At 44.5% G+C, this 12,526-nt stretch overlaps 5 protein-coding genes across 5 annotated transcripts in view; 3 read left to right on the top strand and 2 right to left on the bottom strand.

Moving 5' to 3' along the window:
• The first annotated feature begins 383 nt into the window (after window positions 1-383).
• LOC6738939 (all trans-polyprenyl-diphosphate synthase PDSS2) lies at window positions 384-2,582 on the top strand. Its single transcript, XM_002085698.4, has 3 exons — window positions 384-1,141; window positions 1,201-1,390; window positions 1,550-2,582. The coding sequence occupies exons 1-3, from the start codon at window positions 792-794 to the stop codon at window positions 2,354-2,356; spliced, it is 1,347 nt and encodes a 448-aa protein (XP_002085734.2). The 5' UTR covers window positions 384-791; the 3' UTR covers window positions 2,357-2,582.
• A 146-nt stretch (window positions 2,583-2,728) lies between these two features.
• Window positions 2,729-3,822, bottom strand: LOC6738940 (methyltransferase-like protein 22). Its single transcript, XM_002085699.4, has one exon. It carries the CDS (start codon window positions 3,686-3,688, stop codon window positions 2,864-2,866), a length of 825 nt encoding a protein of 274 aa, XP_002085735.1. The 5' UTR covers window positions 3,689-3,822; the 3' UTR covers window positions 2,729-2,863.
• A 391-nt stretch (window positions 3,823-4,213) lies between these two features.
• On the top strand, window positions 4,214-6,010 carry LOC6738941 (DNA-directed RNA polymerase III subunit RPC5). The gene is made up of 3 exons (XM_002085700.4): window positions 4,214-4,364; window positions 4,424-5,494; window positions 5,559-6,010. The coding sequence occupies exons 1-3, from the start codon at window positions 4,332-4,334 to the stop codon at window positions 5,913-5,915; spliced, it is 1,461 nt and encodes a 486-aa protein (XP_002085736.1). The 5' UTR covers window positions 4,214-4,331; the 3' UTR covers window positions 5,916-6,010.
• Window positions 5,993-6,715, bottom strand: LOC6738942 (cancer-related nucleoside-triphosphatase). The gene is made up of 2 exons (XM_002085701.4): window positions 6,587-6,715; window positions 5,993-6,526 (listed from the first exon to the last, which is right to left on the bottom strand). Exons 1-2 carry the CDS (start codon window positions 6,627-6,629, stop codon window positions 6,003-6,005), a joined length of 567 nt encoding a protein of 188 aa, XP_002085737.1. The 5' UTR covers window positions 6,630-6,715; the 3' UTR covers window positions 5,993-6,002.
• Window positions 6,716-6,951: 236 nt separating this feature from the next.
• LOC6738948 (IQ motif and SEC7 domain-containing protein 1) overlaps window positions 6,952-12,526 on the top strand; it is a 41,330-nt gene continuing 35,755 nt past the window's right edge. The window contains exon 1 of the mRNA XM_016171857.3: window positions 6,952-7,779. Within this exon, the coding sequence (XP_016032771.1) occupies window positions 7,397-7,779 (383 nt within the window). The 5' untranslated portion in view covers window positions 6,952-7,396. The remainder of the gene's footprint in view (window positions 7,780-12,526) is intronic.

A 12,526-nucleotide genomic window follows, 5' to 3' on the forward strand; every position in this document is an offset into this window, starting at 1 on the left:
ATGGGAAAGATCAAAATATACAACAAATTACAATTTCTTAATTTAGGATGGTATAATTTTTAAGTTATTGGTTCTCTGTCTGTGTCTTCAAAAGATATATAAATAAATAACAGATTTCTTAAATTTAATAGAAACCCTTTAATGAAATTGTGGTGCGAATGACTAAGGTGAGTGAAATAAAGTTTAAAACAAAAGATATTTCTATTTTGTATGAATCAATTCCGCCAACTGTTTGTTTGATCCTTTTTAAAACAAATTATTTTATAGGTGAATACAAACTATAATACATTGTAGAATACAATGATTTATAATCTATTTAAATGGAAACAAATAAGTGTTTTGTCATCACTAGCATCCACTTGCATCGCTTGCACCAGCTTCTTGTGTTCCCATCCCTAAGAGTGACCGTACTCCCCATGGCCAAAAAGTGTGCACCGAAGCGGCGCTGCCGTGCGAAAACCTGTTCCCGCTCAAGACCGCCGTTACACACCCCCTGCGCCACCCCTCGGAATTCAATGACACTGCGTGGGGCAATAAAAACAAACAGAACGCTTGGCGGCCACCTGAGAGCGGAGCAGCGACCAACTGTAAAAGTGGGCCGCCCGGGAAGAAGAAGAAGCAGCGGCTTCAGCAGGTGATGCCGACAGCGACGTCGGCAGAGACGCAAGCAGCGGCGGACCTCGAAGATTTCACTTTTCGACGAGCGATTCAACTGAGCGGAGCTAAGAAACGCGATTTTCACACAAGCAATTGCAAACAATAGTCGTGTTGAAGGCGAAAATAACTAGAAAATGGCCATGTACCGCGCCAGTGGGTTAAGGATTATGCAACAGTTGCGCCGCAGGATTCCCGCCGAGCTGCAGCCACTCCAAGTGGTCAAAGCTGCGCCTGCGCTGCAAACTTTCACTTCTCAGCGCTGGACTTCGACGACGACGACCAGTGGAAAGCATGCCAGTCCACAGGTTACGACCCCGCCCCCGAGACACGACTGGAATAGGGCGGTCAGCGAGGCGGAGCGCATCGTCGGCTATCCCACGTCCTTCCTCAGTCTGCGCTGGCTGCTCAGCGACGAGATCGCCAATGTGGCGCTGCACCTGCGCAAACTGGTGGGCAGCGCCCATCCGCTGATGAAGACGGCCAAGTGAGTGGTGCTTAAGGGCTTATTAGGGCGTTGTAATCTATCTGAATCTCCCGCTTCAGGCACCTGCTCTACAATGGCAAGAACACGATGCAAGCCTGGGGATTGATAGTGCTCCTGGTGTCCAAGGCCGCAGGACATGCACCCAGTGTTCCAGACGTGGAGCAGGACAAGAGTGCCGGAGTGCTGCACTCACAAAGAGCTTTGGCCGAGGTCACCGAGATGATACGGATATCTCATCTGGTGCACAATGTAAGTTTTTGATCAAATGCATTCGAAAGTGACTCGTAAGCTGAAAGTGGTTCGTATGCAAATGAGTTTAACTTTCCTCTAATTTAGTTGACGGAACTGACGAAACGAACATCAATATGTCCATTGATTATAAAAATACTTACATCATGTCCTTTTTAGAGCGTGGTTAATCTGCAATCGAGCACGCAGGCTGGGCAGGATGTGGACACCTACGACGACATGTCCTTTGGCAACAAGATCGGCCTGCTGACCGGCGACTACCTTCTGGGCCATTCCAGTGCGGAACTGGCTAATCTGCGCAACCAGGAGGTGGTGGAGCTGATCTCGTCGGCGGTGCGAGATTTTTCCGAGTCAGAATTCATTGGAGAGCGTGATGAACAGAACAACCCGCTGCCATATAAGCCAGGAACCTTCCAGCGACCATCTCTCAGCGTTGGAGTGGACTTCAACGAGCACGACGTGATGACGCCAATGCCGATTGCCCAGGTTCTCGGGAATCCGGAGGAGGAATGGGAGTGCCGTAACATCCTTAATGCGGGTAGCCTGCTGGGCAAATCCTGCCAAGCTTCGCTGAAGCTGGCCGGTCAGAGTGAGGAACTGCAGCGGCATGCTTACCGCTTTGGCAAACATTTGGCGCTCGCTTGGCAGGCTTGCTTGGATGCCGAACCTTTTCAGTGCCCCCAACTCCCGCTGGATGTTACTTTCAGTCTGGTTAGTGCTCCAGTCCTATTCCACTTGGAGCACGACCCTGGCATGTATTCTCAACTGGAGGCTGGCAAGCAGTCGGTGGATAACATCGACTACGACAAGATCCACAAGGCCATTCTAGCCGGGCCGGCTTTGACCAAAACCAAGGAACTGCAGCGGAAGCACACAGCCGCCGCCCTGGCCGTTCTGCAACATTTCCCGGCGACGGACGCTCGCCAGGCTCTGGAGAACATCATTCTGGCCATGCAGGATCTCTGATCCCGAGCAGCAGTTACTGATTTTTTACGGGTTCAGGGCTTAGATTAGTTGTATTTATTCCGTTGGGTAATTTTTCAGTAAATCAATCAGATATTGTTGACTAATCTTAAATGATTCATTTCCAGTAATACTTGGTGCAAGTACACAAATTATATTTTATAAATCGTCTTGTATGCCAAAAGTTCATTCTTATTTAAAGGGAAAATATAGTTCGTCATAAAAAAGAGTTGTAAGTTCATATATACCATAACATAGAATTGGATTTCGAAACTTTCGAGACTGTTGTATGACATTACTTTGGTTCACAGCCTCAAAATACAAGGCTAGAGTCCCAATTTGCAACCCACAATTTTCCAAAAAACAACGTCACAATCAAAGTTATTAGTTTAATTCCAGTGATATCTCAACCTAACGTAACAAAGCCATAATTTAACTAAATTATTAAGGTACATCGAGGAGTCATTTGAATCTAAGAAGCGGAACGTCTTTATCTGTGCTTTATGCATTTCAACGACTGGTGATCTTCATCAGAACCAGTTGCTTGCAGCGATCGTACTCGAAATACTGGGGGAAATCCAGAGGCAGGTGCTCCATGATCCACGGCTTGTTCACCGTCTGCCGGATGAGGTACTCGTACATGGGAGCCACCGAATCGCAATCCTCCAGGGTGAACACATAGCGCTTCTCCAGGGCCATATATATCGTTTTGGGTCTCCCAGTTTGGCGACCTCGATCCAGGAGGTTATCCAAGACGGTGATGAAGGCATCGGTTAGCGTATCACAGTAGATGACATCGGCAGCTAGGATTACATCGCTACTGTCTATGGCCTCCAGCAGATCCTGCGACTGATCCTCTTTCGAGGCGAGAAAATCAAACTCCAGAACTGATATTGTGCCGCGGAGGAGTTTGAAATTTCTTTGGACATTGCCACGGATCAGCTTCAGTATGCATCCCAGGTCCACATCCGTGCAATAGATCCTTCCGGTATTGTGTATCCCGGCGGCTATGCTGGTCAGGCCCACACCAGCTCCCAGTTCCATTAGGGTTTTCTGGGAAAACTCATCCTTCTTGGAGAAAAGGTAGTCCGCCAGAAGAAGGGCTCCCCGCCACACCTGTAATCCCACCAGCCGGAGCTCCGTGGCCTCGGAATGTTCCAATTCGATCACGCCACGTTTCGGCCTTGGCACCTCAAGGTCGCCGTCTTTATCCGTCCTAATCCCCTCCAGCTTCTCCTCCGGATAGACGAAACGGAACTTCGACACCACCTTACCTCCATCGCGGGTCGTCTGGTAGTTGTTTTCTCCGTAGATCTCCGACGTGACCGTGAACATGATCCGGTTATGTATGCGGCCAAGAGCATAGGGTATATAAATTTAATGTTGCGGTCGGTCGAGACATCTTCCCCGGGCGTCGTGGTCGATTACAAAATCGGTATCGCCAATCGGCAGGCGGAAAATGTGTTTGCACACTCTGTCTTTGCACAGTGGAAAGTGCACATTTATTTTAATAATTTGAAATGATTTAAGTTTAAATGATTTAAGTTTGTATATTTTATTTTAGTCATGTGAAATATGCATCGAAGAACTTTCGAAAATGTTTAATATAAGCTATAAACTCGTTTCACTTTAAGGCAGGCATATATAGTCACAGTATTTAATCCTACCTTTCAGCTGAGTTCTAATAATTTTCGCTCATCATTCTTAAGAACAGAATCAGAGCTGTACATATATGTTTTGAAATTATTTATTATGTTTAATATAAAAAAGGAATGCACTTTAAATTACTATGACTTTTTGTTATGGCTATGTTTTTCATAGGGAAAATGTATTACTATTGAGATAGTTCGAGTGATTGTTTACCACTGTGCCAATCAGCTGTTTGCAGAGCTGGCTAGCAAAAGAAGGCAACCTGGTCACACTGGACATTGAGGCGTGCACCGTCGGCAGACAAAACTATCAAATCGAAATTTAAATAATGGAAGACGAGGACGATCCCGTCGTGGAGGAGGTGAGTATGTGAGTGGCACTATCAATACCATGAGTACAATGCCCGCCCATCCCCGCCAGATTCCCGTATTCCTGTCGAAGAACCTGAGGGACAGCTTGTATCTCTTTCAATACCCCACGAAAACGGAGCTCCCGAACCACGATGATTCCGTGATTGTCAATTGTTGTGTAAAACCAATCGCCCAGGAGGTGAAGGTGGACTTCGGCCTGGACATTGAGTCGGCCCACTTCGATCGCTTCAAGGGCGAGCAATTTGCTGTGGCAGCCGACGGAAAGAACACCTATGGAGCAGTGCCGCCGAAGGGTCAGGAGCGACCCACCTACAAACGTGGCATCATGGACAAACAGGCCTTCACAAGCTCGCGTTCCATAACCGATGTGGCCAAGTACATAGTGGGCATCTTTACGGATCGGGAGGTGCATCTGTCGCCACTCACTTCCATAGTGCAAATGCGCCCCGTTCTCAGCCACTTCGATAAGGAGGACAAGCGCAAGAAGGCGGAACTGAAGGCTCAAACGGAGGACACGGACGATGACGAGGTGCTGCAGCAGGTCACGGTTAAATTTGCACGAGGAAATGCCAAAAACAGCGGAAAGGAGCAACGTGCTGGCACCTACGACGGTTTCGTCCAGCGAATTGCGGATGAGCCGTGGTGCGAGGCGTACTGGCACTCGAGGGCCACGCCCACCGCCGAATTGGAGCGCCAGAAGCTCTTTGCCACCAGTCATCACGGCAGTTCCTCTTTGGCTCTCGCTCCTGACGAATATCTTCGCAAGCTTCTGCCCTACGACGAGCATGTGCAGACGGTAGCCCCACCTGCCGCTTCCGCTGCCGCCCAAGTACTTCCCGTCTACAACAAGGCCATGCTGAAGTCTATGCCGCTGCTGGAGCAGCTTACAGTGCTACTGAGGGATGCGCGGATGCTCTCGTTCAGCGACGTCATTAGTATTCTCGCGGAGCACGTGGATCCGCATGTGGCTGCCGACAAGGTGCTGGCTTTGCTGCCCCAGGTGGGCATCCTACTGCACGGCAACTGGGTGCCGAAATCCGAGGTGGTCTTTCCCGAAAAGGTGCTGTCCCATGCGAACGGTGTGTCCGCAGAGCAGATGATTCGCGCCAGAGATTATATAGTGAGTTCTGGCACGGGTGTAGCGATCACTCATCTTGTACTAATGCCCTCAATTCCATCCGCAGCTCTTCCGTTTCTCCCGCACGCCCTACCTGTTCCGAGCTCAGGTAATGGCCGCCACCCAGTTACCTCCTGCGGAAACACTCGACGTTTTGAAGACTGTGGCCCGGGTGAATAACACAAAACGGTGGGAGCTACTACTGCCACCCGACAAGGAGTTCGAGCAAAAGTACCCGGAACTGGTCAGCCGACAGGAGTACCACTGGACCGCTTCCGAGCAGCACTACAATGAAATGGACTGGGCTAGGGAAACCAAGCGTGTTCGCAAACGATCGACGAGGAAGAGCGAATCCCAGTCACTGACTTCAGCCATGCCGCCGCCCGCAATGAATCACTCAACAACTGGCTCCGTGGATGCGTAGCATCGGATGATGATCTCCCAGCGGCGGAGGATCGGGAGCACCATTATACATCTAGGCACTATTAAAAAGACCAACAATTTTACTTTGTTAAAGAAGTGCTTTTGTAATCTCTTCTGTAATTTCTCCAGCCAAGTCGTTCCTATTGGATTTGGTCACTTGGTAAATCTTGGATCCTGCTGACTTTCTCAGCTGCTCCACCAAAGCCAATGTTGATTTTTCGGGTATGGTGACCAATAGGGCCCGCTTTTTCTTTAGGAGATCAGCGAGGGCCGACTCAAACCGCTTGCTAAGCAGCTCCATTTTGCCCACTTCATCCACGACCAGTAGATCCGGCTCTGGTTGGGAATCCTGTGTGCCAAGGACTGGCAGAGCAATGCTTTCGAAGTCCTGCACAAACACCGAATACTCTCCCACTTTGGGGCGTCGCAGCTGGTCCTCGGGATTCTTGCGAGATAGGATTCCCCGTTTTCCGGCCAACGTGACCACGTCGAAGCCGATTCTTTGGCTGATGCCCTCACCTCGCACGTCCTCTGTGTAGAATCCTTGAAGAATTCGTCCCTTATCCCGCAGAGCCGAGCAGATTTTGTGGACCAGTGTAGTTTTACCCACTCCTGAAAATCATGATTACATACATAATAAGCTAATAAATATTATCCCAGTTAAATTTGCACCTGGTGGCCCTGTTAGTATAATAGTTATATTTGCGTTATTCATGTCGGCTTATTATTTTTATATGGATTTTTTTGAAAGTTTTCTGGGGAACTAGATCAACCAGGAATGGATCATTGGCAGTTCCAAAATAAATCTTAATTAACGCACGAATATTTAGTTTTAATGAGTTTTAAATTTAATAAATTAAAAAAAATGCTTATGTATAGTGTATATTGAGCATTATTATAAGATAGTTTATGCGCTTCTTAAATAGTTAAATTAAATAAAACAACTAAAAGTTTAAAATAAAACGGCTGTTTTAAAATGTCACATTTGATGCGGTATATTTTTTGAATACGAAATGCGTATTTTGACTTGCGTGCACTACGGTCACACTGCGGCATGCTGCGGCGCCCGCAGCACGGCCACACTGTTTCCAAACGTCGAACGACGAGTGCGTCGTGTTTTTCGTCGCGCGTGAATTGAAAATCCGTAATTCCGAGAATATCCGAGAATATCCCCCCCGATCCGCATCAACACCAACTGTTGCTCGCGATTCGAAGTGCTGGCTCCGCTTTTAGAGGCAGAGTATAATATACGAAGGTCATTCAATTACAATACGAGTGAAGTTTCAAGTCGCAGCAAGCTGCATTTTCAGTTCTTATTGTGAGATTCAAAGTGGTTCTGCCTGTTTCGCTGTTTTATCACCCTCTCCCCCACCTCCCCTCATTCGCGCGAGTGCGTGTGCGTGGCGGGCTATAATGTTTTGGCCACAAAAGCACATCGAATAGGAGAGTGCAGCCGATCCCCGCAAAGGTTATAAACAAAACATGTCCGAGGCCGATCTGAAGAATCTCTCCCAGAACTCGGATGGCGATCAGGAATTGCTGCTCCATCAGACCACGCAGTCCCTGCTGATGGCCAGCTCCATGATGTTTATGGAAAACCAAGGTGGGCCGGGCGCTTCCGGTGGGGGTGTCGCCCTACCAGGACCCGTTTCGCTGCCCCTGCCCCTCTCCATCGCCATGCCCCATCACCATGTGCATGCGATTCCCTACAATGTGGACGAGCTGCTCCGGGAGAACAATGCCCTGCACGCCAAGATCAAGGAGTTGAGTCTGGAGCGCGATCGCCTGCTCTGCGAAGTGTCCAATCTGCGGCTGGAGCTGGACATGTCGGAGCTCAAGCGGCTGCCCGTCGATCTCGATGATAAGTGAGTAATATCTAGTAATATGCTATCTTAAAATCTATTTTATATAAGGGTGAATTGATGGCATATCAGCTTTTCCTATTGGACATTCCGCTTAAATGGGAACTTCCAATAGAAAAATATGAACTTAACAATTGCGGTTGCACAATCATTTTTCAATGTATTTGGGGGGCAAACAAATATTTGCAATGCTCAGCAATTTGATTTCAACATATTTAAAAAGAATTTTGTCGATATTGTTCTAGATTTGCCAACGAGCATTTGTTAGAAATATTATAAAGAACAATTCTTCACTTAATTCTGTGTAAAATATGGATGTTTATTAAGTATTATTTCCTCATTTTGTGCTCTCACTAAGAGCCAAAACATTCCATTAAGTAATATATTCAGTCAAGAGATAGTATTCATCTTTAAATTGATTATATTTAAAAACAATATACATATATTTAAAATCTTTCAGTTCCCCTATATTACGTACATTTAAAGCTCTTCATTAGTGCTTCTTATCAGAGCGGCATTTCGCTTTCAAGGTTCAGGTCAAGGCCTTTGATATATCTTTGTATGGTTTTATTTATACCATAATTTAATCTGCGCACAGAACAGTTTCTTATTTCCCTTTTCTGATTAGAAATGAACATTTTAGCTGATAAGAAAAACAGCTTGAAGATCCTTACATCATATTTTGTGGTTGTGTGATCTTGAAACAAAAACTTGAAGCCGAAGTACCATTTCTTCTTCAGCAGTCAAAGAAAACCACAAAAATCTTTGATTTTTTTTCCATTGATCGCCATTTTCGGCTGCATTTCCGTGACCCCAACCCCAATGTTTCCTTGCCCCCGGGTGTCGCTGTTGAGTCAACTTCTGGTTGAGTCACATTCATTCGTCCCCTTGTCCTTGCCACCTTGGCAGCTGCAGGCTGACAAGTCGGAGTGCGACTTCTGGTTTTTGCAACCCCTTTTTGCACTCCTGCCTACCTGTGGGCTAATCGGCACAGTCGTGGTCGCAAAATGAAGTGCACTGTGGCGATAGGTATTTCCGTACATAAAAAACTCATGCTTATCTGTAGCAGAACAATAGATAATGTTGTATTTTCTTGGTTGCCAAATTGAATGAGTCAGTTGTGCTCTCCGCTTATCGATCGACCGAAATTCTCTATTTGTTTAGTTCTATCGCCCGTGTTTCCCTTGCTGATAACTAATGTGTAGTGCTACTTCGGGCGATAAGAGCCGTCTCAGGGAAATTCAATGTTAAGACCGAGTTTCGATCACTTATTTGGGGTCTTTTCTGGGGAGATTAACCCGACAAATGCACGGGCAAACAAGCAAAGTGATATTATAAACCATTCGCCTGGCATTTGCCATTGACAGTCGAATAAAGTTGGGAGTATCTCAGTTCTCGTACCTGACTTTGCTTTGCATGCGGTCATGCCCCACCGCAGACAATCTTTTAAATACAGATATTTTCGTATATGCGATGTATACATATACAAAGTGGGCGCAAATAAAGCGCAGTTATCTTTTAACTGTTTTCTTTATTTTCGGGGCTTCTTGGCCTCTAAGGTCTGCTAGAAGAATCGTGGGCTCTTCCAATTATTCGCTTAGCGTTTTCTGTTTATTTTTTATGTCTCGGTTTTTGCAGCTCACCTTCGCCAAAACTTTGAAACACAAAACACCACAAACTTCATCGAATGTGTAGATACTCTTCACGATGTTATATAAATAATCACTTCAGGTTTTTCATATATGTATTAATCTTTCAGATAAGTTTAATTTGAGTAAATTAGTTGATAAGGCATTAGTAAATCTGTAAAAGTTACACAAACATTAATCTGTTTATCAAACGTTCTCTGCATATAAGGTACATTTCCTCATTTGTACCACCATTTTTTACGTTTTAATTAGCGAATCTAAATGTAATGTAAAAATGCTTACCACGGCTTAGATCCACTTTCAGATTAGTTGTACAAGATAGCCTGCACGCACCTAGTTGGCATATCTTTCATTATGGGAAAGAGTATGTCACGATGAGACATTAAACTCAAGATCAGAGATGTTGTTGAAAATGTGCGGGTAGCTTTCTGACTTATGAGTAAGGTTCCGCGGCTCCATGAATGTTGTTGTTTCTCTCTGGACAAACTTATGCATTTGGTCAGTACACGCTCCACTCGAAGTACACTGGGAAAAATAACGTGACTCACAACTGAAGCATTTTATTTATTATTAAAAAATAAAGAAATTGAAATGGTTATTCTCATTTTCGTTTGATTTATATATTCTTGAAGCTATCGCAAAATATTTATATTTTTTAACAGTGTAGTCACTGTGTCGTTGCTTGGCTTGCCGCAGAGTTCAACTCATTAGCCAGTTATCATCATCTAATAAAGCAGACACACGCACCACAGAAAAATGGGAAATTGTGGAAAAGGGGGGGTGGAAAACACTTGCCCATTTGAAAAGTGCTTTTAACTTTGCTCTGGGTCTATCTCTTTGTGATAATTAAGCGAGTGTAGTGGAGAGTCTATTAACTTCGTACGCCCCCCTTTAAAATGGCAATGGTGGGGTTTTCCCGGGGGTGGGGCCGGGTGGTCAAGAGGGGGCGGATGGAATAACGTTTTCCGACTACTTAATGAGTGTGTACTGTATTCTGTAACTTTAGTAGGTGAAGTAGTTCTCTGGCCTTCTTGCCACTACTACTAATCTGCTCTTTCATTTGCATGCAACATTTGGAGTGAAGACTGCGGTCGCCTTATTACAAAAGGGGGCGTAGTTGAGGGGGGACTGGAAGTTTGATGGTCAAAATGGAAGCCATGCGTGCTGCGAATATCTTTGAGGTTTGAGAGCAAAACTTTTGTTTTAATTAAAAGATATGCCAAATGGACATGCAAGTCGGGGGCTGGATGATCTAAATGCACCAGCAGATGGGAACTACTTTGAAAAGGGGGGCGGAGTTGAAAATGAGATAGTAATTGCACTAATAACATGCTGATTTTTAAGTGATTCCCACTGAAGCCTTTGTTTCAACCACAGATGGTTTCTTACTTGCGGTCACTTTTTTGGCGATAACCCATAAAACCAATTTAGTAAAGGCAGTATTTCTATTTTACCTTCTTATGGTTTGTGAAAGATTTATTGTGGTTTGTTTTATGACTTTGATTTGCAGATGGTTTCTTGATTATCGATTATATTCCTCAGGGTTAAAGTCCAGAAGAAACTATTCAAAATGCAGAGATCTTTAAGTTGTGGTTTATTGAACTTCCTCATTGTTTTTGTAAATCCTTAAAAACTATTTGCAGTTTTTGTTTTTCGTGTTTTTAAAATCTAAACTAAAATGTAATATGTAAAATGAATTTATGTATATAGAGCTTTTATAATTTATTTACTAAAGACCTCACAATTTATAATTTCAAGTTGCTGAAAAAAAAATTGAATACAATTTCCTTCTGCTATTTCAATTATTATGACAAAGTACTTATCCATCGCCAGTAATTTCTCTCAATTATTTCAGATGCGGAAGTGTTTAGATACCATAACTTTCCTTCCAAAGTTCTCGATTGCAAATTAACACAATCAAGTTGATCGCTTTTCTGGGTTATTCCAGTGATCCCCGAACACATCTGGATAGTTGGGGGAACCATGTGTCGGTGCTCCAGACTAGACCATTTATTTATTATGCATGCAATAAACGAAAACGAATTTCTCGCTTTTCAATCGAAAAGTGAGATCATCGACGCGCTGGCCAGCCGAAGAACAATAATTAAAATCATTTATATGAAATGTTTAATAAACAATGTCATTGCCATCTTGTGCTGGCTCATGTGTTCCAACTAAACTGTCAAGTCACAGCAGAAAAAAACGCTTGCGAAAAATTCCAGTTGGCTTAAAGTCTTTGGGGGATTAGTTTCCAACCGAAGCATGTAATCAATTAGAGGGCGTCCCGCTTGGGATTTAGCCTTTTGCATATGTTACGTACTTCTTTTCCTTTTTATTTGTATTTGTATACACAGCTCGTTACGCAGATACTAAGATACAATGATTGATGAGACATGCGTTCACGTTGTCCCTGCCCAAAGTGACAACTTCCGAGTCGATTTTCCCCATTCAGCGGAACTCGCTACCAATTCCAAATCCGAACTGCCAAGTCGAACGCTTATTGCTCCAGTGGCTTGTCAATCGTGTTTGGCATTGACAGCGGCCCAGTACGCTTTACATGGCCATAAGTCCCGGTCTTGGCCATCTTCTGCTCATTTTTGCTCGGTTCTGACGGCTGCGCATGCGCCCCAAAAATGGCCATCCTCATGTGCTAGAGATTCGAACTACGAACTAAAAAACTGTGGGATTCGCTTTTGTCTCTCTGACTGAAAATAATGATCAGCTACTCTAATCGTGTCCATAGGAAAAGCTCCAATTTCGGGGAAGGGTTCTACTTGGTTGATTTCGGTGGGATAATACGATTGCATGGGAAAGGTTTCATGGTCCCATTTGATATTTGATGACTCTATTTCAACTACTTCTCGGTGTTTCGATATCTTTTGCTAAAGATGTCAATCATGATGTTAGTTTTGTTAATTTCTGTTAATTTCTGATTAACAATTTACACATTATCATACTAAAGTCACCTTTAAATTCTATTTTGTAACATTCCTTTGTTTGTAACCCATTAAAATTTGTCACACGTTCGAAAATCAATTAATGCATCATTAAAATAGTTCTGCCCAGTTAAATAATGATGATTGATGTTTGCAGCTGTGTTG

The sequence above is a fragment of the Drosophila simulans genome, chromosome 3L (genome assembly GCF_016746395.2).
Source record: "Drosophila simulans strain w501 chromosome 3L, Prin_Dsim_3.1, whole genome shotgun sequence".
NCBI lineage: Eukaryota > Metazoa > Arthropoda > Insecta > Diptera > Drosophilidae > Drosophila > Drosophila simulans.